The sequence below is a fragment of the Eutrigla gurnardus genome (assembly GCF_963514095.1).
Source record: "Eutrigla gurnardus genome assembly, chromosome: 8".
NCBI lineage: Eukaryota > Metazoa > Chordata > Actinopteri > Perciformes > Triglidae > Eutrigla > Eutrigla gurnardus.
This window is the reverse complement of record NC_139922.1, coordinates 19,621,876-19,647,363: the sequence shown is the minus strand read 5'-3', so window position 1 is coordinate 19,647,363 and position 25,488 is coordinate 19,621,876. Positions and strand designations below refer to the sequence as shown.

Sequence of the window (25,488 nt, the reverse complement as noted above, 5' to 3'; positions counted from 1 at the left end):
CATTTCGTGGTAATATAAACTAACTCATGACATGGTTTAGGTAGTCATTTGAACAATTTAGCACTAGTGGATGCATTCAATACAAGATCACCTCTGTTTGCTGCTAGCTCATTTAAAAAGCAGCAATGACAGAGTGGCTGTAAGTAGCTCTGGCATTATGGTGAATATTCAGGAGATTCATCTTTGTCACCTTATGCACAAAAGGTGACTGATGTACAAGTCAGATTTAGCTATTGGAGGGCATCCAACCTAAGTGAGGGATGAATTGGAGAAGGGAATCACAGCCTCTGGACAAGGACAAGACAAGGTCATATGGTTTTCAAAATTTAAAGTGGAATATTTGGCCCAGATCATTCCCATTTTAATGTCCATATTTAAGTTGTTTCAGCTCATAGATTTTTACAATTTATTTTGAGAGAATTACAACGGCGAGGAAAATATCCAGGAAAACAACACTTTTACAAGGACCACAAATAAAAACAATTAGAAATGCACAATGAGCAAGTCCAAGAGAAAACAAAATGTAATGAAAAGAATGATCATAGTAATGCAATAAAGGCAAAAGTAAGTAGCTGAGTTATATGAACTCCACAGCTGTTGCGTGATGTCTAATCAGATCACAGTTTGGTTGACAAGTGTTTAACCACATAATAAAGAAGAGGTCTCCTAATTTCAGTTTCACCTTTCTTTAAGTTTCCCCATTAGATGTGACAGGAAATTGGCAGGACCACTCTCTGGGCGTTGCATCTGTTTCCCAGGCAGCAGCTCAACAAAACACGGCCTTGCACACCACCATTACCATTCGAGTGAGAGAGAGAAAGAGGGAGATTGTCAGTTATCTCAGTGAGGCATACTTTGCTCAAGGCTACGTCTCTCTAGTTTTTGCTGTCTCGTTTCTCTCTCCTCCTTCCATTACTCAGCAGCAAGAGCGATGTGAGTGAATGCTCATTGCAATGAAACTCTGTTCCTTGTCTCCCAAAAGAACTGTTGTTGTCCAGTCATGAAAGCATTGCAGGTTAAAGAGACTCGACGGTACACATGAAAGGGCATTCTGTAATAAAGAAGGCTAAAGCTACTTCTTCGTTGTCAGAGCTACCGTGGAGCCCATACTGTCTTTAACACGCTGAATAAATGTTCAAAGAAGCAGTAAGATAGTACACGTTTGAAGCATTGATCAGGATGTAAACTGATTCACAGCATGTAGAAGCACCTGTTCATTTCAGAGTTGGGGGGGCAAACAAAAGTTGTGTGTGACAATGTATATTTAATAACACGGCTAATGCCTTCTCTACTTCAATGCATACAACAGCTGATCTGCCCTCGGCACATCGTTTATCCTTCTCTGTCGCGCAAACACCCGCTTGCTGCTGCCACACATCACACTGTTATTATACCAACAACTCCGACGTCATATATAAACATGAGGATTGCACTTAAACCCGGCCTTGGTCGTCATCACACAGTAGGACTTTGAGCCTTTAAGCCTCGCACATGGCATTTTACAAGTTGTTTACACACATTACTACGTTAATGTAATTGCTTTGGGCTCATTCCTTAATGTAAACATCAATGTTTTTTTTATTAACGCACCAGATTAGTGGGTTTCTTGTCCAATTTACAGAATCTCTTTCATGACCAAGCGATATTGGGATTGTAACTCTGACAACACTGGCACTCTTAGTGGCCTGTTTAGTGTCTGCCGTCTGCAGCACTGTCACTCAATACTGGACCAATTTCATTATCCCCATTAGGCACTTAAGACACGAAAACATGGGGAAAGAAGGGCCAGGGTTGTATATTCCAGAGAGCAGGGGTTTCAGAAAGCAGGTTTAGTGAAAAGTAAACCCTGAGTTAGTTAACCCTGAGATGAGGGAAACTTTGGTATTCAACTCCTGTGCAGGCGACAGGAGTTGAACCACTGTCGCCTGCACTGTAGTGAGTGTTGCTAACCATTTAACCAAAGTGACATGTCGTGGATTTGAAAATAAAGCAATATCACCTTTATATCAATAGACTGTTTCATTCAGTTATATGCATTAAGTCGGGCAGTAATTGTCTGCTACGCCACCTGTCTCTTCTTTGCTGCAGTTACGTTGCTCCACTTTCTAGGGAGGAGCTTGTTTTCTCCATAAACACTCAGTAATATCTAATAAAACGCTCTCCTGGTTTCTCACGGTGAATCGTAGTATCGGAGCTCCATTGATGATGGCTTTGTAGAGTCGGCAGGCACGCGTAAGTTTACATACTCTGAGTTGATTGAACTAACTCAGAACGGCTTATCTGGAACCGAAACCTCAGAGTTGCCCATTTCAGAGTTGGTCGACCCAGAGTTCAGGGTTAGGTTCAGAGTTGGTTGAGCCTGCTTTCTCAAACAGGCCCCAGGTTTGGCTAAAAATCTGAGATTGTTAACTGAGAAGAGGGATACCCTGAGTTTTCTGTTCCAGAAAGAGAGTAAACTTAATGTTGAGGTCAGTTACCATGGTAACTGATTCTGTGAACCTAACCTGCTCGCTATTTGTCTCTGCCGTTTTGCTGAGCCGGAACCAGCTGTGGGGAAATGTGATGTCCTTTCCTCTTCAACAGCGTCGCTAACCATTACACCACAGTGTTATGCCGTACAACTGAAAAGAAAATGTTATCACCTTTAGATCAATCAACTGTTTTATTCAGTCTTATGGATTGATTCAGGCAGCAGTTGCCTCCCACGCCAACTGTCTCCTTTGCTGCAGCTGTGTTGTTCCACTTTCTAAGGATATTCTCGTTTTCTCCATAAACATGAAGTAATATCTCTAACTTTCTCTCGGTTGCCATGATGAATGGTAGTATTGGAACTCGATTGATGAGTCGGCAGCCACGCGCGTAACTCAGACTTAACATCCTCAGAGTTGAGTGAATTAATTCAGAACAGATGTTAACTCAGTTTCCCTTCTTAAGGTTGGTCAACTCACAGTTCAGGGTTACGTTCAGAGTTTGTTAAACCTGCTTTCTGGAATACACACCAGGTTGAAAACACAGAGGTTAATCTTGTGTGTGTGTGTATATATATATATATATATACTGTATATCCACACATGAATGCACAAGTACTGTTGTCAGCAACCAGTTTATTATCAAGCTCAGAGACTGAAATGCAGCCTCGGCTTCATTTGAGTTATTTTCAATTTGATGTATCACTAAGCAACAGGTAAAATAACAAAAAGGGAAAATGTTAATAACTTAATTGAGACACTTGACTTTTTTGTGATAGAGATGCTGAATAGCATTCCCACCAGGTGTGTCCTTCAAGTGGCTGGCTAGTGAAATATGCACACACTTAAACACAAAGGCATAATACTCAAGTAATGTTGTCCACTCCCACCTTGTCTGTCATGCTAGCCTTTCACACTGGGGGTGTATTCTTTACCGGCTCATGCTCATACAATCACACCCATGCACTCACATGGCTCGAAAACACTTCTCAGCCTAAAGGCTTTGTGGTTGCCTAGCTGCCCACCTTCTCACCTGTACCCACCCATCTTCACCTGTTCAGATGCTTAAGACCAAAATAGACCTGAAAGTAATTGCATTATCATCGAGTACTGTACATGCAATCTCAAGTGGCTGTTGATACTTGTAGAAGAGTCACCGTGGGCGGTTCAGTGAAGGTTTGACTGGGTTTGGAAGTGTCAATCTGTCATGGTGCCCACTCACTGAGGACACGGTTTCCAAAGCTAGTTGCGTGGTTAAGGGCCGTGGATCCTGCCCAAGCTTGATCGGCTGTATCTCTGATCCTTTGTCTCCGTCTCAACTTTTGAAAGACTTACATCATTGCCGGCCCTTTGGGCCCGGTCGCCTGACAAACCAAATAAAGTCAACAAAGACAGTCACGAAAATTAAGTAACGGCAGTAACTGGGTTTACTGAGAAACTTAAGGCTGAGGTATGCTTGAAACATTTTTTTTTAACGTCATCCCGCCACAAGTGTTTACATCCATGGGTATACTGCAAACAGGGATTGCTAATAGCTAATTCGGCATTGGTGCCAATTTTTACAAAATGTTAACAAATGGCTGAAACTGTGATTTTATTGATTGATTGAAGAGACTCTGTGATAGCATCGGATTAGTGTATCCACACAGTTAGTAGGCTTGATCCTCTTAGAAGCAGGAATATTTTACCGAATTGCGTGGCAATCCATCCAATAATCGCCGAAACAACGTCATGGTGGAAAATCAGGAGGCTTCATGATAAAAGGACCATAAATGTCTGTAATCGATTAAATTAAATTGTCACAGCATTTTCAATCCCAACATTGAAAAGTTATGAGCGAAGATGGTTTTTAGATGATCCGACCATCACTTTGGTTGAAGCATGCTCACTCCTTTAGTATGTGTTTTATGAAAGATTGACCAACAACATGTCATTACCTGGGATAGTGATCATCATTATCTGTCTAGGGGTCTGTATTGTTATGTCCATCCATCCATTGTCCACTGCTTTATCCTGTATTCAGGGTCGCTGCATTAGGCGAAGGCAGGGTACACCCTGGACAGGTCACTAGTCTATCACAGGGCTGACATGTAGAGACAGACAACCATTCACATTCACACCTACGGGCAATTTGGAGTCATCAATTAACCTATCCCCATCCTGCATGTCTTTGGACTGTGGGAGGAAGCCGGGGAACCCGGAGAGAACCCACGCTCACACGGGGAGAACATGCAAACGCTGTGGGGCGACAGTGCTACCCCCTACACCACCATGCAGCCTGTATAGTAATGTGTTTGTGTTTAATTAGACGATTTTCTTACATGTTCTATTTCTTGAAATATTAACTCTCGTCCTTCTTTCTCTGCACCTCTTTCTACACCCTTCCTCTCCAGCTCTTAGAGTATGTTGGCAAAGGAAAGAGCATCATGGACGTGGGCTTGGCCCAGGCCCGCCAGCCCCTAACCACCCGCTGCCACTACTATGAAGTGGAGATCGTTGATGCTGGGGAGAAGTGCTACATTGCCTTGGGGCTGGCGAGAAGGGTGAGCTTTCTAAGTAAAAATACCAACTTTGACAACTACACACACCCCACTCAACAGTGAAGCAAGCTTTTTTTTCGCTTTTGGCCCTTTCCCTCCATTTTTCCACACTTAGGCTGTGTAGTTCAATGAACTCAGGGGAAACGGACTGCAGGAATAAACCTCCCTCTCCCCCTCTGGTCCCCATGGTTCAACAAGGTATTGAACTCGCATCATGCTAATGATGGAAATCTTGAATTGGGAATAAGGCGGGTAAAATGTTCCTCAGGCTCTGTCTTGGGAATTTTGTAAACTTGCCCTAATGGTGGAGAATCAGTGCTCTTGTCTTTTGAATTATATTTAAAATGTGGGATCACCCACATAAACACAAATCTAAATGTATGGAGAAAAGAGTAGCTTAGCCACTTAAGCCATTTTTAGAGGACATGAACTTAGAAATAGACTCTACTAGTAGTAAACATGGTGGTCCTTTTGAAAGCTTTCTTTTCTTTCCCATCATCCTGCAGCTCAGCCATTCTCTTTGGATATAATGACCTACTTTTGGGTAGATTAAACACCTCCAAGAGGAAAATACAATTAGAGAAATTTTAACACCTCTCAATTTGAACCGTTATTTCTTTTTCCAAAGAATGCACATGCGGTTCCCATTTCAGCATTAGCACAGCAGCTCTGCAAGTGACTGTTACCATGTTAAACTGCTTTGAAGAATAGAACAGACCTGTAGATGTTTGGGAATTGAGTGAGAGTGATGAACATTAAAGGAATACTTCACCTCCAAATGACCAATTGTATATCAATTACTTACCCCGTGTTACCTTGAATTCTTGAAGAAAACTTTGTTTTTCTGGAATGCCGCCACGGCGAACAAAGAAGCAAAAAGGGGCAGGATTAAACTTGTGTAAATTGTCTTAATTTTTGATAGATGGATTCTTTCATATAGCTTTTTTGCTTGACTTTTTACCTAATCTTATTCTTCTGACTCAGGAACCATTTCTTCGACAGTATGGGGTCATGATTTGTGAGTTTTTTACTCCCTGTAAGTATAGCCTCGAAAGTGTTATGAATGTGAAATATTACTGACTGCCAAAGCCAAGGCCTGTGGAGAGCTGCCAGCACTGTCTCTCCCAGGGTCAAAACTCTGCTCCTTTTAATAACAAAAATAAAAGATGAAACTTGTACCACATCTCTCAAGGTCTCAGAGGCAATGTAATGCTGGAACAGAGGGATGCACACAGAATGGCATTAAGACACAGAAAGCTATAGATTCGTACTTAAATGGTAGGCTGACAAATATATTTACACTACACTGTGTGCGCTCTACTTACAGGTTTCCATCCCAGCCATGTCATTTTGGAATATTGGCAAATCTGAACATCCTTTTTGTGGATGGTCTTGTTAGGGTGGTTGGCTTTTGCAAAGTCATCAATGTCTACCATCTGAAATTAAAACAATAAGTCACAAAAATAAATCAGTAATGCCAGTAGTATTACCATCTTCATAGCTATGTTTCTTGCCAGACCAGCTGGCAAAGGCAGTTTTGCCTGTATTTCACCCCTAAAGTTAAACTTTTCATGGAAGGAAAAATGAATTCTAATGCTACAGTGCACTGTGCATATTTTTCCATTTTTCAAAAGAGGATAAAACTGTTTTGGACATATTTGTGGAAACAGCTTCTAAGCTTCAGGCTTCTAGGTTGGGCGTTTCCTTTGGCAGCGTTCAACTGACATCAGAGGGCTGGTTTTGTTAGAAGACATGCTACCAATATCTGTGGTGCCCTGCTGGCAGGAGCATTTCATATTGTGTAGCCTACAAACATTGATACAGAGCGTTCCCTTTTTATTGTAATATATTTTTGGCAATTTTGCCTTTTATTAGAAAGACAGGGAAAATTGACTGGAAAGAGGATAGAGAGAGAAAACATGCAGCAAGTAGCCACAGGTCTGATTCGAACCTGAGTCGCTTTAAACAAACTCAGATGACATTGATTATGCAACGTTAGTGATAACAACATCACACATGTAGGGTAATCCCCATGCCATGTTTGTTTTCACGTGGAAAGAGGAAGCTAGCAAGTAATCGATGCAAGTTAGCCTAGCTTCCTAAGATTTGCAATGATTCCATGTTACATGTTCATGTTATTTCACCAACCTCCTTCACACTCCAGTAAATTCACAAATAATGGATTGCAGCTGTTAATAGCACATCACTTGCAACCACTGTCTGCTTTGTCTCGAGATCTGATTCACAATAGATAACGTTTTGCAGCTGAGTGCAATTGCCCTTTTTTTTTTGCGTCTGATAGCAATGATCCATGTGGCAAAGTATGAATGTTGCCTTTGCGCCAACACCACAGTAGATCAAATAATGGCACTGTCAGCTATAGGTCCTGATGGAAGAAAAAATACTTTCTTTGGGTCATTAACATTTTCAGAAGATATCTATACTGATTTTTTTTTAAATGTAAAATAAAATTTGACTTTAGTCTTTAAATCACATTAAACTCCAAATCTACATCTGTTATATTCACATAATTATATTTAGGAATTCAGAGACAAAATTGCCAGAATACCCTTTCTGAAAAAAAAAAAAGAGTGCGTGCACACACTTGATCTTGGTTAAACTTGAATAACAAGGTAAGGCTGAGGTATTTCAATCAAAGAATACATTTAGTTATCTTATTATTATTATTATTACCAATCAGCTTCGACTATTTGATTTCCTATTCGGGGAAACCCTGTCATGATCACTGGAAAGTCTGGTCGTTACATGCCTTTATAAATGAGCTACAGTTACCAACAAGTCTCTCCCCGAAGACCCAAATAATCTCACTGGAACTGCCTGTGAAGTGCACTGTTGCAATGAGGCTCATTTCGCACACGGAAATCATAAGTGCCTGTGAACACAAATAGTGCAGCCATCAAATTTCAGTACTAGGCTATGCTGTCTCTGCAGAAAAATACTACAATTTTCAGAAGATTTCTATATTGATTTTTGTTAAATTTCTTTTTGGCAAAATTAATTTTAGATACAATTTGACTTTAAGTCTTTAAATCACATTAAACTCCAAATCTACATCTGTTATAGTCACAGAATTATTTTTCTGTGAATTTTGAGACACATCTGCCAGAATACCTTCTGATGGACCTTAAAAAAAAAAAAAGAGTACATGTGCACACACATGCTCTCAGTTAAACACACAGGACGGTGCTCCCATGGGTAAGGAAGAAGTTGAGTGGTGATAACTCCAGTCCCATTACCTCCTCAGAGTTCCTCTCTCCTTCCTATTTTCTGTGCTTTTTTCTTCCTGCATCTGGGTTTCATTATAAAGACATTAAGCTGACGTCCAGGAGAGGTGATAAAGCTGCAAATAGAAGGGCTCTGGGTAATAACTGTTTACTCAACAGTCACATGTTTGCATGCTGGTCTTTTCACCTAGCATCCCATGGTAAGAAGGCCTCAATAAAAACACAAATCCAGTCATTAATGCCTCACAGACTGCCTGATTCTGCCTGTCTGTCTAGCGCTTTCTGTTTGTTGTGGTTTCAGACTTCAGGCTCAACTTTGTACTACATTTTTTTCTCTTTACAAATCTCTTCCCAACTTGCTCTCTCTTGCTATCTTAACATCTGCAGTAGCCAGCCACCTCTCATGGAAAGTAACAGGTTTCCTGTGAAGGCAATGTTGCTTGTTTGGCCCACCACTTCACTAGCGTAATATATATTGTATTATATGTATTAATGTTAAATGTGTTATGTGCGTGGTCCCATGATGGCGATGTAGTCCAGGATTTAACTTGGTACAGAGATTCATATTCGCCTCAAGATAAATTCCTCTACTTCCATTAACACGTTGAATATTCTAATATAATAATAAAATAATATTTTCGAGTACACTCAACCTCTGCATCAGAGCATGTGAGCGGGGTGCGAGAGTGGCCAGATTTTGAACAGAGCAGCATTAGGACGGGGTATCGCCCTTACATGTCGCTCCGGTAGTGCTCACACCATAAGACTGAAGCATCCCCAAGCCCTCAAACTAGCTTCATCCTGGTACCAAACAGCAGTCGGGGTACCGTTGACTGCCATTTGTTTTATTTCTGGCCAAAGTGCAATAATAAAATAATGGTGAAAGTCAAGGTTTGACACACAAAAATAAAATTGGCTCTTTAAAAAAAGGTGGAAGTACATTTTTGTATCCTCCAAGCTGCTGTTGACAGTTTCCTGTCCGAGAGGGAAGTCAGAGGAATTTGTGCTATGTGATAAGTGTGAATGTTTTGTACGTGAGGTAAATGTGTTGTTTTGCGTGTTCGCTATCTAAGATCTGTTTTGACCCCCTGCAATTTCTAAACCTGACATGACCTCTCTCTTCTGTCTTTCATTCCTCTGAAGATAAGCGTCTCCATGGATGTATAGCATGTATATGCTTGGAAGCGTGGTTGTTTTTCATCCGGTACACACAACTGTTGCTAGGCTGTGGGACAAAGAGAGATCTAGGCTCCGTTATGGGGTGGAATGAGTGTAGAGGATAGATGGCGGGGGGGGGTTACAACATAGAAAGTCGTGAGGTAGAAAAATCAAGGGAAGCTATTCAGAATATAAAAAACACAGGGGAGAAAAAAAAGCAGGAAAACCCTCATGTCCTGAAAAACAAACAAAATCCTTAGAAAAATAATAAAAAAGACCATTACCCTGTGGGAGAACAGGGAAGTGAATAAGCAGGTAGGGGGAATAAGCGTTGAATCATGAAGATTGATGAATATGTGTCATAGTTGTGATGGAGGACTGAAGGGACAGACATGTGGCTCAGCAGCCATCAGTGTCTGAATGAAACTGATGGTTTTCTCAGATCAGTGACCCGCTGTCTCTGATGACTGTGTTCATTCTGTTCATGTACATAAATACAGTTATAAAGACACACACTCTTACACACAAACGAGGAACATAAGTGGAATGGCAGTGTTCCAATCTGTCCTGGTATGACCCGGTGCTTGGAATGGCTCTTTTCCCTCTTCCCCCTGTGATGCAGCAGTCCTACTAGCCGTGGTGCTTCTGTGAACCTGTGTATTCTTACGGGGTCAATCTAGGATGAAACAAAAGACTGGTCACTGTGCCAAGCCTCACAACACACGGCACAATCATAATGTACAAGGTGTAATCTCCTTTTCAGTGTGGAATAATTACACTAATAATAATACTTTTTTTTGTTTTGTCATTTTGAATCCATAAAAAATGATGAACACGCCCAAACACATGCACATAAGATAGGCTGCTATTGTCTTCACTAACGTCAGATGCTTTCTGTCATCGTGTGAGGAGTTGGAGGATTTAGCCTGATGACACTTAGGTTATACAAACAGACCTGCATTAGTTTCCTACACAGTCTTTGCCCAACCCCTATAGGTGAGGTTGTGTCTCAACACACACACACTCACATACTCACGTCTATGGTACTTATATATTTAGACAGCTCTGTGGTATGCCAGTGTGATAGCTGCTGTAGGTGATGGGTATCTACTTCCACATGGTTCGCCACTCAGCCCGCACCTTTCCGCTCTGACTCTTTCAATCTTGTTTACTCTGCCAATGTGTGGAAATGCAGGCTGCTCTGATGACACCGGTGTAGCAGCTGTGGATCTGATACTGCAGGACTTTACTCCGCCGCGCTGCCACAACGCCAGTGTTTGTTGTTCTTAGAAGCAGCTTGCATTTCAGAGATGGCTTCTGCAGGCCAACACACAGCACCGTGTTTAGTGACCATGTTTCGAACGTTTTTACAGTACGGCCGAGCTGGTTAAACTCTCCGCCGTACTCTCTAAAATGCATTCCATCATATGTTGATAGACAAGGAGTGTAGGCGTAATTTAGTGGCGCCACCACTGATTAAAAAACAAAAATCACAGCATTAACTGTTGTAATTTCCAAACCACAACAGGTTGGAATGTTTCTTTTATCAAAGGGAAGCTGTTCAAAGTCCCACAAAACAATTACAGAAGTTATGAAGATAAATGACATTCACACAAGATTGGAATCTTATTTCTACCTTTAACTCAGACTTATTAGTATTGAAAACAATGGGTCCTGACGTTCACTCTGAGTCTGGTGAGAATGCTTTTTCCAGATCACTTGTATTAATGAAAATAATCTTGTATCGGGGGTCTTAAATATGCACATGGTGGTTACATGCATGTTATGCTAAAGCCTTATAGCTAATGATCAACATAGAAGACATGGAATTAAAGGAATAGCATCACTCTTGTATTGCAGTGTAGAACTGGATAGCATGATTAGGAAAAATGTACAATCTAGACTATGATTTGGTTCTAAAATATTTAGCTTAAATGCATATTTTCAAACAGTATATTTTTACTTTAAACATTACAAGAGAAAAGGCTCGTAGGATGAGGAATACATGACTACATTGAAATGTTGATGAGATAATGGAGCTTATATGACAATCCAGCCAAAAGTTGTCGAGACATTTTACTCTGAAACGTTAGAGAAATCCTTCTACTTGGTACCATGAATGTCTGTACAAAGTTTCTGTTGCAATCCATCCAAATAGTTGTTGAGATATTGCAGTCTGGACCAAAGTGGCTCACTGACTGACATGACAATGACACTGTCATTCTGCTCTTCTTCTGAATAAGAAGGAATTATAAAGAGGGTGCTGCTTCACCTTTTCTGCCTAACCCACCGGGTTTATTCGATGTATAAAGGGCACAGAGTAGATGCTTTGAATTAGAGATGATAGCCTCAACAATTAACCACGAAGACGGCCATGAAAAACACACACTTAACAGTTGATCCATCCATCAGACACAAGTCTGCGGTTTACATTAAAGCACTATAAATCCACCCCTTATTGGTTTAGCCGTCCCTAATGTTGTCTTATTTTGGAGTGTTGCTCCAAATCACTGATCAGATCAGAGCCTGTGGGTCATCAATCAAGGGGTAAAACACCGAGACGTTCCTCTCGCCCTCGTGGAGCTTCAGCCCACATGCCAGTCAGCCAGAGAAATCCTTAGGCTTGTGGTTGAGACGAGGGGGAAGAGGAGCAGACTTGGCGGATCAAGGGGTTTCAGGCTTGGAGGAGTAGCTGCATTCCTCCATGTCTCTCTGTCTTTCTCCGCTGATGTCTCACTCTATCCTCTCTCTCTCTTTCTACCCCCATCCATCTCCATTTCCTGTTCGGCAAGACCCAATCAGATTGTCAGACAGCATCGTTGATGTTTCCCTGAAGTCTTGTCCTCAATAGCAGCACTCTTGTCTGCCTGGCCCGACCAAGCTGTCTGTCTGCATTGTCTCTATTACTCATTACTCCACACAGGTGCCGATGGTAATAATTTTTTCTCCTTTGTTTTTGAGGGATGTATCACCTCTTCAGTCATCGGGGGATGTTCTTTTGTTTGGGTAGCACGTTTCCCAGGTCAACTTTTTTTTCATACATATTTTGGATTTTTGAGATGAAAATGAACTCCTCCTGTCTGTTAAGACAAAGAAGCTGAAATGAAATGCTGTGGTGAGAATCCACCTGAGAATGTGAACAAGAAAGCATTTATAAGATGCACCCTCCTGAGAGATGAAAGAGGAACGTAGTGTCATTGCCCCCCTCTGCCTTCTACTCCTCTTCCTCCTGCCTCTCTTGTCCAGTAATGTTTCTACAGAAATGTGGGTGCAGCCAAGAACACGTAGATGTAATTATCTCTGAGTCATACTTTGATTTTATCTGAAAGTTGGCCCACTTGTTATTTCTGTTGGCATGGTGAAACCTGGAGAAATGCATACATGCTGTACATGCAGACGAATGGAGAGAGACAAGCACATTGTCTACACACACTGTTTTTAGACCCATTTTCAATTTCCGCATGAAAAAAAAGCCCAAAAAATGCTTCAAATATCATGAAAACGATTGTGCACCTGGCTGAAGTTCGGGTTAAAAAAACTGGCTCCTCATCGCTCCACACATATCTGATGTAACCTTCCACACAATTATACATGAAAGAAATACTTCCATCCAGTTTTCTACATCGTTTTTCACCGTTAGGTGTTCTATGCTACAATCTATTATTTACAATCTATGCAATGAATAAATGAAATGCTCCAACGTAAAAAAAAGATGTCATCTGTGGCCGTGTCAGGACTGTAAAAACCCCGTCCAATCAAAAACATTTGGCTGGAGAAAATAATTGGATGGGCTGCCTGTCTGTCAATGCTTACTTCCTGATCGCACTCCGCCGATCTTGACCACTCGTTTGGCGTTCTGGGGGAGCGGCTTTCAACAGAGGAACGAAGGAAGGGGCCGGGACTTTTTTGGTTCGGGATGCGTTCAAAGTATCTGTGGTTTTTCCAATTGGCCTACCATCCGTACAGAAAGTAGAGTGCATAATTGCAGCTTCAGAATAATGTATATGAATTATAATTATTGATTAATTAATATGTATGTTACTTTTGTACTCTGGTAACAGGGAGCTTATTTTTCAAGACATCTTATGACGTTTATGACTTTCATCAAAGGTGTTATTTCTATCCATAATATAGGCTTAACAGAGGCTTACAACTGTGAGGCGGTAATACTATTTTACTTTTATACCTTTTTCTTTTTTTTTTCCTTATCTGAATCCAGGTTGAATCCTTTGTGATATTAGTCTATATAATAAAAACTGACTTGACTTGATAGCCTGTGAAATTATCTTGGTATATATGTGAATAAAACCAACAGACTCTCCGAGTATCAAACTGTGAAAGCATGCAGTTTTGACACGGGTAACTGTTTGTGTCCCTGCAGGACTATCCCAGGAACAGACACCCGGGATGGAGCCGAGGGTCGGTTGCCTACCATGCTGGTGAGATTAAAAGCCCCGTTTCTCTCTTTCTCTTCTGCTCTCAGTGTATGGAGTTCCTCAGAAAGAAGGTTGTTTGATATTTACTTTCATGAGTGTGGAATTGCCCCTGTAGTCTTGTTTGGATGAAATAAAAAAAAACGGATCTACTTCCTCAAAGCATCTATCTGCTTTTAGATGCAAACATCATAGGGCACCATCTCAGCTGGATGTTAAGGTGCCTAGCACAAGGAGAGATTAAGGAGGATTGCAGGCAGATTTCAAAACAAAAAAAGAAGTGCAGAAAGCAGATAAAACAGACGGTGACAGCATCAGAAAGAGGAGATGGATGTTATCTCCATCTCTTTCTGCGGGAGTTTGGTCATCTAAATATCTCTCAAAGCAAAAAAAAAAAAAAAAACGAGACACCAAAAGTTTACTTATCTTTATCTTCCGACGCTTCCACACACATGTTAAGTCTTGGTTGTTTGTGACGACAGGCCTGTGAACATAATCTGTAGAGGCATCTGCACAAAACCCCCACAGCTCCCATTCCAGGCCTCAGCACCCTTGATTATCAGTGCTAAGAGATTAGCTATCAAACGCCACTGCCGTGATATGAGAATAGCGGCAAGCAAGGTAGGTGGTTGTTGTTACACCATACAAGCTACAGTAGGTAGCTGGCTCTTTATCTGGCAATCCACTGTCACAGTCAACATCTTGTTAGTCCTTATCAGACCAAAGCCTTTAGCTGGCTTTTTATCAGCATTATTTTTGGCCTGAAGCATCCCATTGTTAATCTCTCTCATGGGGGATTTCAGATCCTCTTATTCTGAATGAATCACACGCCACAAATGTCACTTTCTGTCATCTGTTCTTCCATGAGGTAATGTGTATGATTTTTTTACATTTTGCAGGGACGTTTATTTACTTTCTTCTATCAGAACGCATCTTCTTGTTCACTCCGCACATTACATTCATGTTCCAAGCTGATGTTTATAGTCTAAATACTATAGTAGTTAAATCCCCATATCACTTTGCACGTTCCATGTATACTATAGATGCATTCATAATAAGAACAGTTGATGCTGCGTGTCCTGCCGGGGTCTGGGGATGATACCTCATCGCTGAGTGACAGACCAGGCCAGTCATTCACAGAGGCTCACCATGCCAGTCCCAGAGGTCTAGCGCTGCGGCCTGCCTGGTTTGGCTGCTGTGCGTTGGACACCACAGAAATGTGGACGCCCCAGCACAGCTCCCATTAATCTTATTTGTTAGAGACTAAAATGATGTATGTGGTTTTCCACGCTGTGCGTATGAGGTTTGCCTTCCCCATGCTTGGTTTAAGGTGCAGGCCCTGATCCAGCTACTTAAGATCAACAGCCGGGGCCTCTTCTTCATGTCTCCCCTCGCTCCGACACGCAGATTTTCACCGAACAGCTCAGGAACCTCAAGAATTGCATGCAGATGCTCTTTGGCAGAGCGACAGAAACTTAATGTATACACAGTAGGGCATATAACCGCAAAAGAAATTGCTTAAAGAAGGACCGACTTTGTTACCTTGGTTTTCCTGCTCGGTGCGAGCCAAGAATGCCGTGAAGAGGTGCTTCTGTGACACATGGTACCTCTGTTTATTAACTTTTATGGTTTGTTTTTGTATTTGACCTCAAAATGTAAGGGTAAATGTCAGCCACGATATTCTTGGCCGGCTTTAGCTTCGTATAGACTCATTGTTATATTTTTAAGGACCTCAAACTGGTCCTTAGTGCACTGTGAGTGTTTGTAATGTTTTCACCACTGGCTTTGAAGAAAACAATGGCTGTAGATAGTGTTTTAATATTCTGGTGCCTGCAGGCAAATACATACATTACATAATAATATACATTCTTCCTTTTGTTATTTATACTTTTCATCCACTGTTTGCCTGCTGAGTTCTATTTCTGTCATCCTGATTTATGGTGCGTTGCAATGGGCACGCGACCAGTGTTGACCTGGATCACATGTGATGTGTATTATTGACTTTAAAGGTTGTGATTTTACTCCAGATATATTCCAGTTATATACACAAATGTCTGCCAACCATATCGCTGCTCCTTTGTATAGCTTGTATAGTTTGAGAGTTCTTTGGCCCGCGCTGGTGTTACCACGAGTGTTTGTGTTGGGAGCTGGCCCAGTGTGGACCTCCATCCTGTGTGTTGGCTCCGCTTGTCTCCTCAAGTTAATGGGCCGTGGGGCACTGCGGGCCCCTGTGGGCCCTATCGGGAGCAACCAGCCATCCAACCAGCGAGTGCTCCTCAGCAGGCCTCATTAACCCTGTCACCCCCACCAAACCCCCCATCAGTGAGTCACACGTGCTATGACTCAACACCCGCAGCTGAAGGTTGTGCCCTATCACCACAGGACTCCAGACTAACTTTTTACATTGGCTGCACCGGTGCGCCTAACTTTTTCATTTAGGTGCACCCAAAAATGTTTTGCTGCGCCTGAAGCCGCAGCAATAATACCCATTTTACACCTTTTCTTTACAGTTCCCAAAAACTGGTAATTTCTTAACACATCTGGTCAATGACTATAAACAGGAATGCAGTTTTTTTTAAATAAATGTTTATTTAAATTCTCAACACAAAATCAAAATAACCTCAAAAATAAACATAAAATGCTCGTCTTTGTTGAGGAGCAGGAGAACTACAGTTTCACTCGAGCCCTGGCCTACAGGTGAGCTTGCACATCTCCCGTCCGCCCCCCAGGATTGTTTGACCTTGTTGTCGATCGCCTCAATCCTTCCTTTGAACGCAATGTGGAAAAGTCGCCACAGACGCCACAGCTGAGTGCTTTCCCTCGCAGCTATAGGCTCGGACCTGTGTGAGCTCATTTGGCGAGGGCCTAGATGTAATGGACAGTCATTCATATTGGTGTTCATAAATACTCATGCCTTAAATGCTGCGGCCTCGCTGGCAAATAGGCCGAGGAAGTAAATTGTATATTATATTTCAATAGATCAACAATTTGTGATACACTCACATGGCAACTGCAAATAACATTTATAGTAAATTATGAACATGTGCAAAAACTCACATGAAGGATATAAATAATTTGTTTTACTTTTTCATGTTTTAGGAGCCTGTGAAGTCATTGTTCCCTGGGCAGGGAATCCCAGTCTTTTCCAGACAAACTCTCGTGTTACGAGAAAGTCTGTTTTCCTTTTCCCAGCTGGTCTCAGTCCTCAGTCAGAGCCTGCCCTCTCCTCCCGTCGGCCCGACTCCAAACCCGTAAGCTCTAGTTTTCACCTTCTGGTTGCCGCTCGGATCACCCTAACATCCAGCACCTGGTGGCGGTCAGAGGAGCTAACGTTGTTAGATTTGTAAACAACTTCCTCAGTTTATGATCTTGAGTTTTGCATTAACACCATTGCAAGTTCTGCTCCGTTCACTCTCACCCGCCTCAGAGCCAAATCTTGGTCAACACCTCTATGCTAATTTTAAACCCTCTGCTGTCCAACACAAATTTGAACATTTTCCGCCACAAGGTCCAAGCTGAGCCAGCTTCCTGTATCTCGATTTCCAACCTTCTAAGTACCAAAAGCATATTTGAGGAAAGCAACAGAACATATTGTATATTGTCTGCTCAAAAACAAGTTTAACAGTTTTATTTGGTGCTGTAATACATTTTTTTATTTATTCCAAATGTTTAATTTAATTTTAAAAGATTACTTATCATGAAAGAAGAGGGTCTAATGAAAAACACTCTGCGTCGCATTAAGTGGGATCAAGCAGCTTGACCCATACAAGTGGCGAAAAAACGACATCTCGGCCTCCTACTCCTTAAATTGTCTTTTCTTGCACGTTCCCCAACTTTATGGTAGTGCAATACCAGATTGCCCCGCCTTCGTCCATCCTTAGGCCCAAACCTGGGCTTCCACACCCCCCGGCTCACCTCCAGCATCAGCCCTTGTCATTCTCCAAGGCCGCCCTGCTATTTTTAGCGGCACTGTGCCTGTGCCAGCGTGGCTCCACTGTTTGCCTAGTGTGTGGTGTTGTGACAAGGGCCCGCATGGGAGCCGTAATGATACAGTGTCTCCGTCTCCCTCCCGGTGCTCAGATAGAGATTGTTTAAACAGTATCCTGAGCCGGGGACGGGTCCCATGACAACTCCATAAATATTTACCAGCAGCAGCCACGCCGCTTCGCTTGAGGAGAGTTTGTCTGCAGGCTACCTCTGCAATGTTTTTCTTTTACCCTTTTTTCCATTGTTGTCTCTCGCAACTGTAGTATGTGTTGTTTTGATGATTTCCTTTGGATGTTGTTGATGGGTTTTTTTTTTTTTTTTTTTGGAAGAGAAGTGTTTTTAAGAGCGCTGCCTTCGCCTTTTTACACATCATCATCTGAAAGGAATGTCAGGATGTCCTGTATGTTAGCACAACATTGTATGAAGAGTGCACATGTTGCACACTGTGGTAAACGCTTTCAAAGATGCAGCGAAGCCTACGTAAGTCAAGTTCAGCAATGGGACAGAAAGACAGAAAGCACTGAGGGAAAAAAAGAAACACGAAGATGATCTTACACAGTCTTAAGGCTTTTTAAAGAGCTTCCAAGATGTGCCGTTTCCTTTATAAGAGGCTAAAGAAGGTATTAAACTTCTGAAATTTTGTATCTGTTTGGGCTGTCAAGAGATGTTAAATACGTATAAAGTTAAAGTGGGATGTTTCAATAGTAGATTGTGCCGCAGGAGTATGTTCAATCCTTTATTGCAAAGTTTCAGTCAGCGACATAGCCGGCTAGCTGTAGCAGCTGGGAGGCTCGTCATGTCAAACTGTAGATTTTAGCAAATAGAATTAATACATCCGCTTTCTGATGCTCGTCCAGGTCGCATTCCTTTAATTCATGATATCATTATAAACTATTGATATATATGAAATAGATTTGATATAATAATAAATAATTCTAGGTCATATTGTATATACTGGTTTTCTGTGGTACTTTGTCATACATAGTTGAGAACAAGGAATTAAATTGCCTTCTATGTAGTATTATAAAAGTCTTATTGGTCTTATATTTAACGGAATCTTGCAGGAACCCTACTCACAGGTAAACACAAATTCAGATGCTAAAAAAAGTATGTAAATATAATCAGAAAATGTACTTAAAGTATATAAAGTATTAGTACTCAATGCAGAAAAATGTCCCCTGTGACATGTATGATTATGTATTATATCATTCAATTATTATAAGTAGTTATTTCATTTCTTTATGGATTAATATGTTTAAAATTGTTTTCTCAATCGACTGTTTTGTTTCAAATGCCGTCACAATTACCCAGAGCCTATAGTGACACTCCAAACACCAAAACACGACATTATGGGAAAGCAACAAATCGTCATTTGTGAAGCTGGAACCATGCAATGTTTTTGTGTGAAAAATAATTGGACTATTTATCAAAGTAGTTGGCTAATTGTTTTATGTTGTTTTTGTACATTTTCGTGATACTAAAGCTGTCACATAAATGCAGTGGGTACAGTACAGTATTTCCCTCTGTGATACAGTGGAGTAACGTAAAGTACAAGTACCTCAAATGTGTACTTAAGTACGGTAATTGAGTTACATTAAATCATTTGCTAATAGCTATGGAATTGAATGTTTTTTTTCTGACAGATGATGGCAAGATTTTTCACGGCAGCGGAGTTGGAGACGCTTTCGGTCCTCGCTGCTTCAAAGGTGACATCATGGGCTGTGGCATCATGTTCCCACGAGACTACATCCTGGATGGAGAAGGTAAGGGGAGAGGGCTCTGGCGCTGCAATCAAACTGTCACTCATTAAAGTGCTCGGCGTGTCCGTGTGAGGTTTCGCTCTGAAACCTGCTTATCGTGGGTTAGCATAAGCCAACATTCACTGTTAAACAGAGTGCATTGTTCTGCACGTGGGGGAAGAAAGGGGATGCAAACCAAGATCCCTACAAGGAGTACAGAACAGATACTTAAAGGGGAAATTATCATCCCCTGCTGCTTTCATGGAGAGATAAATATAGGTGTCCCTGCTCTCAGGTGGGCTCAGTAGATCCGTTCAAATTACCAAACTTGTGAAAGCAATTCAGAATTACTGTAGTCAAGACCGCAATTAATGTCATCTAACCTTATAAGTGCCCACTAACACAACAAAACATCTCAGATGTGTCATTAATTGACTTGTTTTGCCGTCTGCTCCGCGTTTCCTGTCCTGGTATTTCTCAAGCCTGCTCTGTACATAAACGCATTTATTCACACTCTGCTCGGTTTTATCCTCAGGTGACGTGGATGACTGGGATCGGCTGGAGGTCCATCCAGGTCATGCGGGCGTCCAGAACGTCCTGTACCTCAATGACGATGAAGAGGAGGAAGAGGAAGATGGGGACGAGGTAGAGCAGGGACAGGAGGGCAGGAAGGTCACGGTGAGGAAAATACAGCATGTTATAGATTCATTAGCATTTTATGACGTAAACAGGAAGTGATATTGCTTCAAGTCCCTTTAGTTCCACTAACTACTGAGACCTTTTAGCTGCTAAATGCTCCATTGTGTTCTCAAACATGTCTGTCTTTTGTTTGGTGCTGAGGTAGGAGGTGTACAGACAGTTTTAAGAGCTTATTAACTTCAGCGGAAAACAGCGCTATGACTGCTTGTGTGTAACAAACCATCTGGCAAGTCAGGTTACCATAAAGCCAAAGGGAGCTGCAGGTTCATCACTACGAGTGTTCCCCCTTAAATAGTTATTTGATACCTTCTTATAAAAAAAATAGTCAATGTGTGGTGTGATATTTTTAGAGAAAAGCTCAAACTCAGTAACCAGTAAGATAACCTTGTGAGTCAGCAGTGAACCTGCTAAGAGATTATCTTACCAGCTGGGTTTAAACTGGGTTAATGACGGAATGAACCAAGCTGAAGGCAATTGCAGAGTTAGGTGGTCACGTTACAATACATTTCAGTTGAGCAGTTTTGAACCGTAGAAGTTTACTTCATTAGTGTGGCTCATGTTTCTGGACAACAATGGAGCTCCGTACCACAGAGGAGTAAGACATATCAGCTTTGGACAGAGATAATTCTTGTTAGTGGACATATTCACTGTTTGCAATAAAACAAAGAATATTTTCCAGCCTATATCGCAATAAAAACATGGGTACTTGCCGGTACAGAGTACTGATATGAGTACTTAATAGTACAATCGTCACATACTCTCAAACAGACAATCTCGCTGTCAAACTAATTGATGCAGCAGAGACTTATTGAGGAAGTGGCTGCATGCGTTCACAACAATGCAATGTGGTATCGGGAGTGTGTTGTATCAGTAGTTTGACGAGTACAAGCACAGTATTGGATCGATAGCTGGTATCTGTGCCTCCCTACTGTGCATATTTTGAACAAAGCAAGGCTTAAGCAATGCTTCACTGTAGGGCTGGAACTGATTCATCTACATATTGTCCAAAACTCAAAGATTTTCACTTTAGAATCATAGAAGAGTATAAAAAAAGAAGGTCCAGCCCATATATTTTGGCTTGATTAAGCTCTATTTCACAGTGAAGCGTTACACCTTTAAGCCATATGTGGATAAATCCCTATATAGAGTACAGAATGTCTTCAGCCTAAAGAGTGGAAGACCGTTGACTCATTTATTGTCTATCAACATCATTCCCTGCTCAGGTAGACGGTACCCCACCATGTCTTTTCATGGCAAATAACTGTTTGCTGCTAAATGAATGTTCAGAATGTTAAATACGGTTGTATTTAAATCCGTGATTATTTTTTTTCTGTTATGGCAACACTTCATGGAGTACACCGCACAGCAGGATTACAGACGTTATTTACTCACTTGACAGACAAAAAGCCCAGCCACTTGCATCACAATGATTACTCTCGTGTTCCGTGAGAACATCACAGTTATACCTTTCACGTATCTATAAGTCCATAAAGGAAGTCACTTTGCTCTCTAATCGTCTGACCGCTTCATGTTCCAACCGTTTGTTTGTTCATTGTTTTAATTATGGTTTTCACTTTGTCTAGACTCGTAGCTCCTGGGTTAACTCACCCACACAAGTTGTGCAAGTCGAGGCCAGGGGGTTCACCGGGCAAGTGTGAGAGTGCACAGCACGTAGTACTGAAACCCAAGTGGGTGAGAATAATCATGGGATTTGTCAATATTTATTCAGCGGGACACCCTCAATACACTGCGCCTTGACATCACTGAGGTGAACTCGGCTGCAAGTGTGCGTGTCGGGGGTGGTGGTGTTCAAACTAATTAAGCCTGTTGCTGTTTGACTCAACCTTCCTCTATAATTGTATAGCGGTTGAAGGGATAGTTCAGGTTTTTTGAAGTGGGGTTGTATGCGGTACTTATCTGTAGTCGGTGTATTACTTACAGAAGGTAGCGTACGGCGCCCCCCAGGTTTGGAGGAGCAGGCAGTATCGGTGTACACTTGCTGCCCCCATCCTTTAAAATGCAAAAGTCACACAATATAACCATCAACTATCGTCTACTGCAATATAAAATGTATGTTTTTGTCAATGTTGTCTTGTGGCTTTGAAGAAAGGGGCAGGAAAGGGCAAGGGCTGTGAAAGTATTCAAAATATAGCACACACTGATACTGATTTTTTTTTTTACTTATTTTAAGGTGGCTTAAATATGTTTTGCCACTGTCTGTTTCTCCAAACTGGGGGGGCGTGTCAACATCCGTTAGATTGCGGAGTACCTATTTAAAAAAAAACAAAAAAAACTATCCCTTTAAGCCTTTCTTTTTTTTTTTTGAGTGGGTGGCACAGTAAATGTTTGATAAGTGACTCAGTCTGATTTATCGAACGCACACACACACACAGCACAGTACTTCACTTGTTGTTTTAGTGTGTCGGTATTTGCTCTCAGACTTGGAAAGAGGCCCTCGGTATTAGCATTGAAAAGCTTGTTGATGTTCTTTTGAGAACAGCTGGATAATGTTTGATCATTCGCTGATTTAGTAGAGACATGTACTGTAAACATTGACTTTTTCCCCTCCAAGAACACAGACATTACACTGTCACCTATTTGTTTAATGATATTTCCTAACTGTGCATAATTCCTGTTTACAACTGGCACACACTGTGCTGCTCAAATGAAGTTTGTACTACTATCCGTCATTATGAAAAGACATTTCTTTTCTCTGTAATTGTTCCAATGCTCCCTCGGTGGATATACCATCAGCGAAAGGTATGCGTGAGGCTTTTAACTCACTGTCTCCTCCCTGTGGTCTTTGCAGGTGTTCTTCACGAGGAACGGGAAGCTGATGGGCCGCAGAGAGATGGGGGTCCCTCCTGGGGGCCTGTTCCCCACCGTGGGGATGCTGAGCAGTGGAGAGAAGGTCAAAGTGGATTTGCATCCCCTCAGCGGGTGAGCTGAGTGCGAGGACTGGAGTTGCGATGCCCTGCAAACAGTCGGCCGCATGGTAGAGCTCACCCGCGGTAGCCTAGCGTGCTGCTATCACTCACCAGAACAGTTAAGCTGCGCACATGCACGTCTCGCTGTCATCTTCCTCAGTGCTGCCTCTGCTTTTATTTAAAAGACCTGTACATTTCTCATATTCACGACCAGATTGTCCAACTGGATGTAAAGTAGCAAGAGGGGTCGTACATGAGCTGTGTAGGTTACAGCTTGCAGGAAAGACAGCTGCTACTCGAAGCTAAAAAAAACAAACTCCTGGAAGATATTTATCTGTTAATTCTATGCAAATCTGTACTGCTATCATCCCCACGTCTAACCTCCCTCTGCATGCAGTGTGTCTGAGACACTGAGCTGTTAAATCCCTCTCATGAGGTCTGGCATACTTGGTTCATTTCATTTGTCACTACACCAAGCAAAGCAGAGTGAGGCCAACAGTTGTGCCGAGTCAGAGCTCGTTGGCGGTGTACGTTTCAGGGAATAGACTGTTTCTCTCTCTTACTCACCCCCCTCCACACACACACACACACACACACACACACACACACACACACACACACACACACACGCACACACACACACACTGTTTCTCAACCTCCCTCTTCCTGTCCTCTCTCTGGGTGAGGCTGCCCTCCTGTGAGCAATCAGGGACCTGCTATTTCCCCACCTTGCTCACTGCTCTGAACTGCGGATCTGTTGTAATATTTCAGAAATGCATCCACGCTAAATATGAGATTATCATAGGGGGGTTTATAACAGGTTTGGCAATCACGACCTCTCATGAGATGCTGTTACTGAGCAGAGTCCGATCAGAGTGGATGAATAGATTTCCTAGTGTTTTTCTAGTTGCGTGTTTGGAGCCAGACTACAGATAAAAACATGTCAGGTATATTTTCTACAAGGAGATCTGCAAAATACACATTTAAATGTATCTTCTACATCAAAAAAATCAGGGAATGTGTTTTGTGTTTGCACTTTTGGGAAGGCCGAGGAGACATTTAGGGCAGACATGAATACAGTGGGTGGCCGAAATAAAAACACCTTAAGTTCCAGTATAATGCAACAGTCAGCTTTAAAAAGTAACCATAGCGTTAAATAGAGAGGATGCAGGGCTGCTATATTAGATTGCATTATACTGCAATGTGTCACACCTTTGTTTTACTCACTGTGCATTTTTGCCCTCAATAAGAAAGACCCTTATTATATTTTTCATCACACTTTTTAACCCTACAGTTAGAACGATGTGATATTTTTGCAATTTAGTTCAAAAGAAAAGAATACAAAGATCCGCTCAAATTAATTTCTTGCTTTTATGGTCAGAAGATAACTCTCTATGTTGCCGTATGTGATGTAGAATTAACTGCTGGATGTTTGTTTTTTTCAAAGATCAAGACAATGACGTTTGATGGCTGTGTGTGTGTGTTTGTGTGTCTGCACAGCATTTGACAACAGCACCAGGGGTCTGTAGCACAAAGCCTGATTAGTGTTTTAGCTATTTATCTTGCACAAGCACAAGGCTGCAATGATTGTTTTTCATTATCTATTCATGCTGATTATTTTGATTACGTTTTTTGATTTATGCATCTTTTGGTCTATCAAATGTCATGTTGAAAATGCCCACTATATTTACAAAGTCCTAAATGATAATTATAGTTCAACAACTGGTTGATCGACAGGAAAGTAATCTGCAACTGTTTTGTTTGATTGATGAATCATTTCAGTGATTTTTCAAGCAGAAGTAGTGAAAATGTCTTCGTAATATTTGTTATAATTGTTATTATCAGTTACAACGATCAAAAGGATTGAGAACAGAAGCCTGTTTGTTTACATGGTAGCAGCACTAGCATGTTAAATGATATACTAAATGAAAAATCAACTGTGAGCTTGACTGCTCCTGACTGTAGCTTTAACTCACACACACTTATGTCGAAAAAAAATTACAAAAAAAAAATACGTATACAGTAAGGCAAAACACCAAACGGACCAAGCTCCTTACAAAACAGGAGTGACTCTGGAGTTTCTGTGTTTACAAACTGCAACCAGGAAATCCTACTCAATGTGACATATTAAAGGCACAATGTCAGTTGCTGTTGGTAAATACAGCATTGATTCCTCTCTGGCAGTAAATCGAATGAATACCAAATGTTCATGTTACTAACATGTTTTGTTCAGCCGTATGATCTTCACAAATGAACCACTTTCATGATTCAGTCAGCAGAAGTAGGAAGCTA

General features: G+C 41.5%; 1 protein-coding gene across 1 annotated transcript in view; it reads left to right on the top strand.

Moving 5' to 3' along the window:
• The window catches only part of LOC311016813 (SPRY domain-containing protein 3-like), a 40,074-nt gene extending 16,691 nt beyond the window's left edge, over positions 1-23,383 (top strand). Inside the window, exons 7-11 of the mRNA XM_084014763.1 lie at positions 4,862-5,011; positions 13,793-13,850; positions 19,475-19,594; positions 20,106-20,248; positions 23,079-23,383. Of these exons, the coding sequence (XP_083870889.1) occupies positions 4,862-5,011; positions 13,793-13,850; positions 19,475-19,594; positions 20,106-20,248; positions 23,079-23,213 (606 nt within the window). The 3' untranslated portion in view covers positions 23,214-23,383. The remainder of the gene's footprint in view (positions 1-4,861; positions 5,012-13,792; positions 13,851-19,474; positions 19,595-20,105; positions 20,249-23,078) is intronic.
• The last annotated feature ends 2,105 nt before the right edge of the window (positions 23,384-25,488 follow it).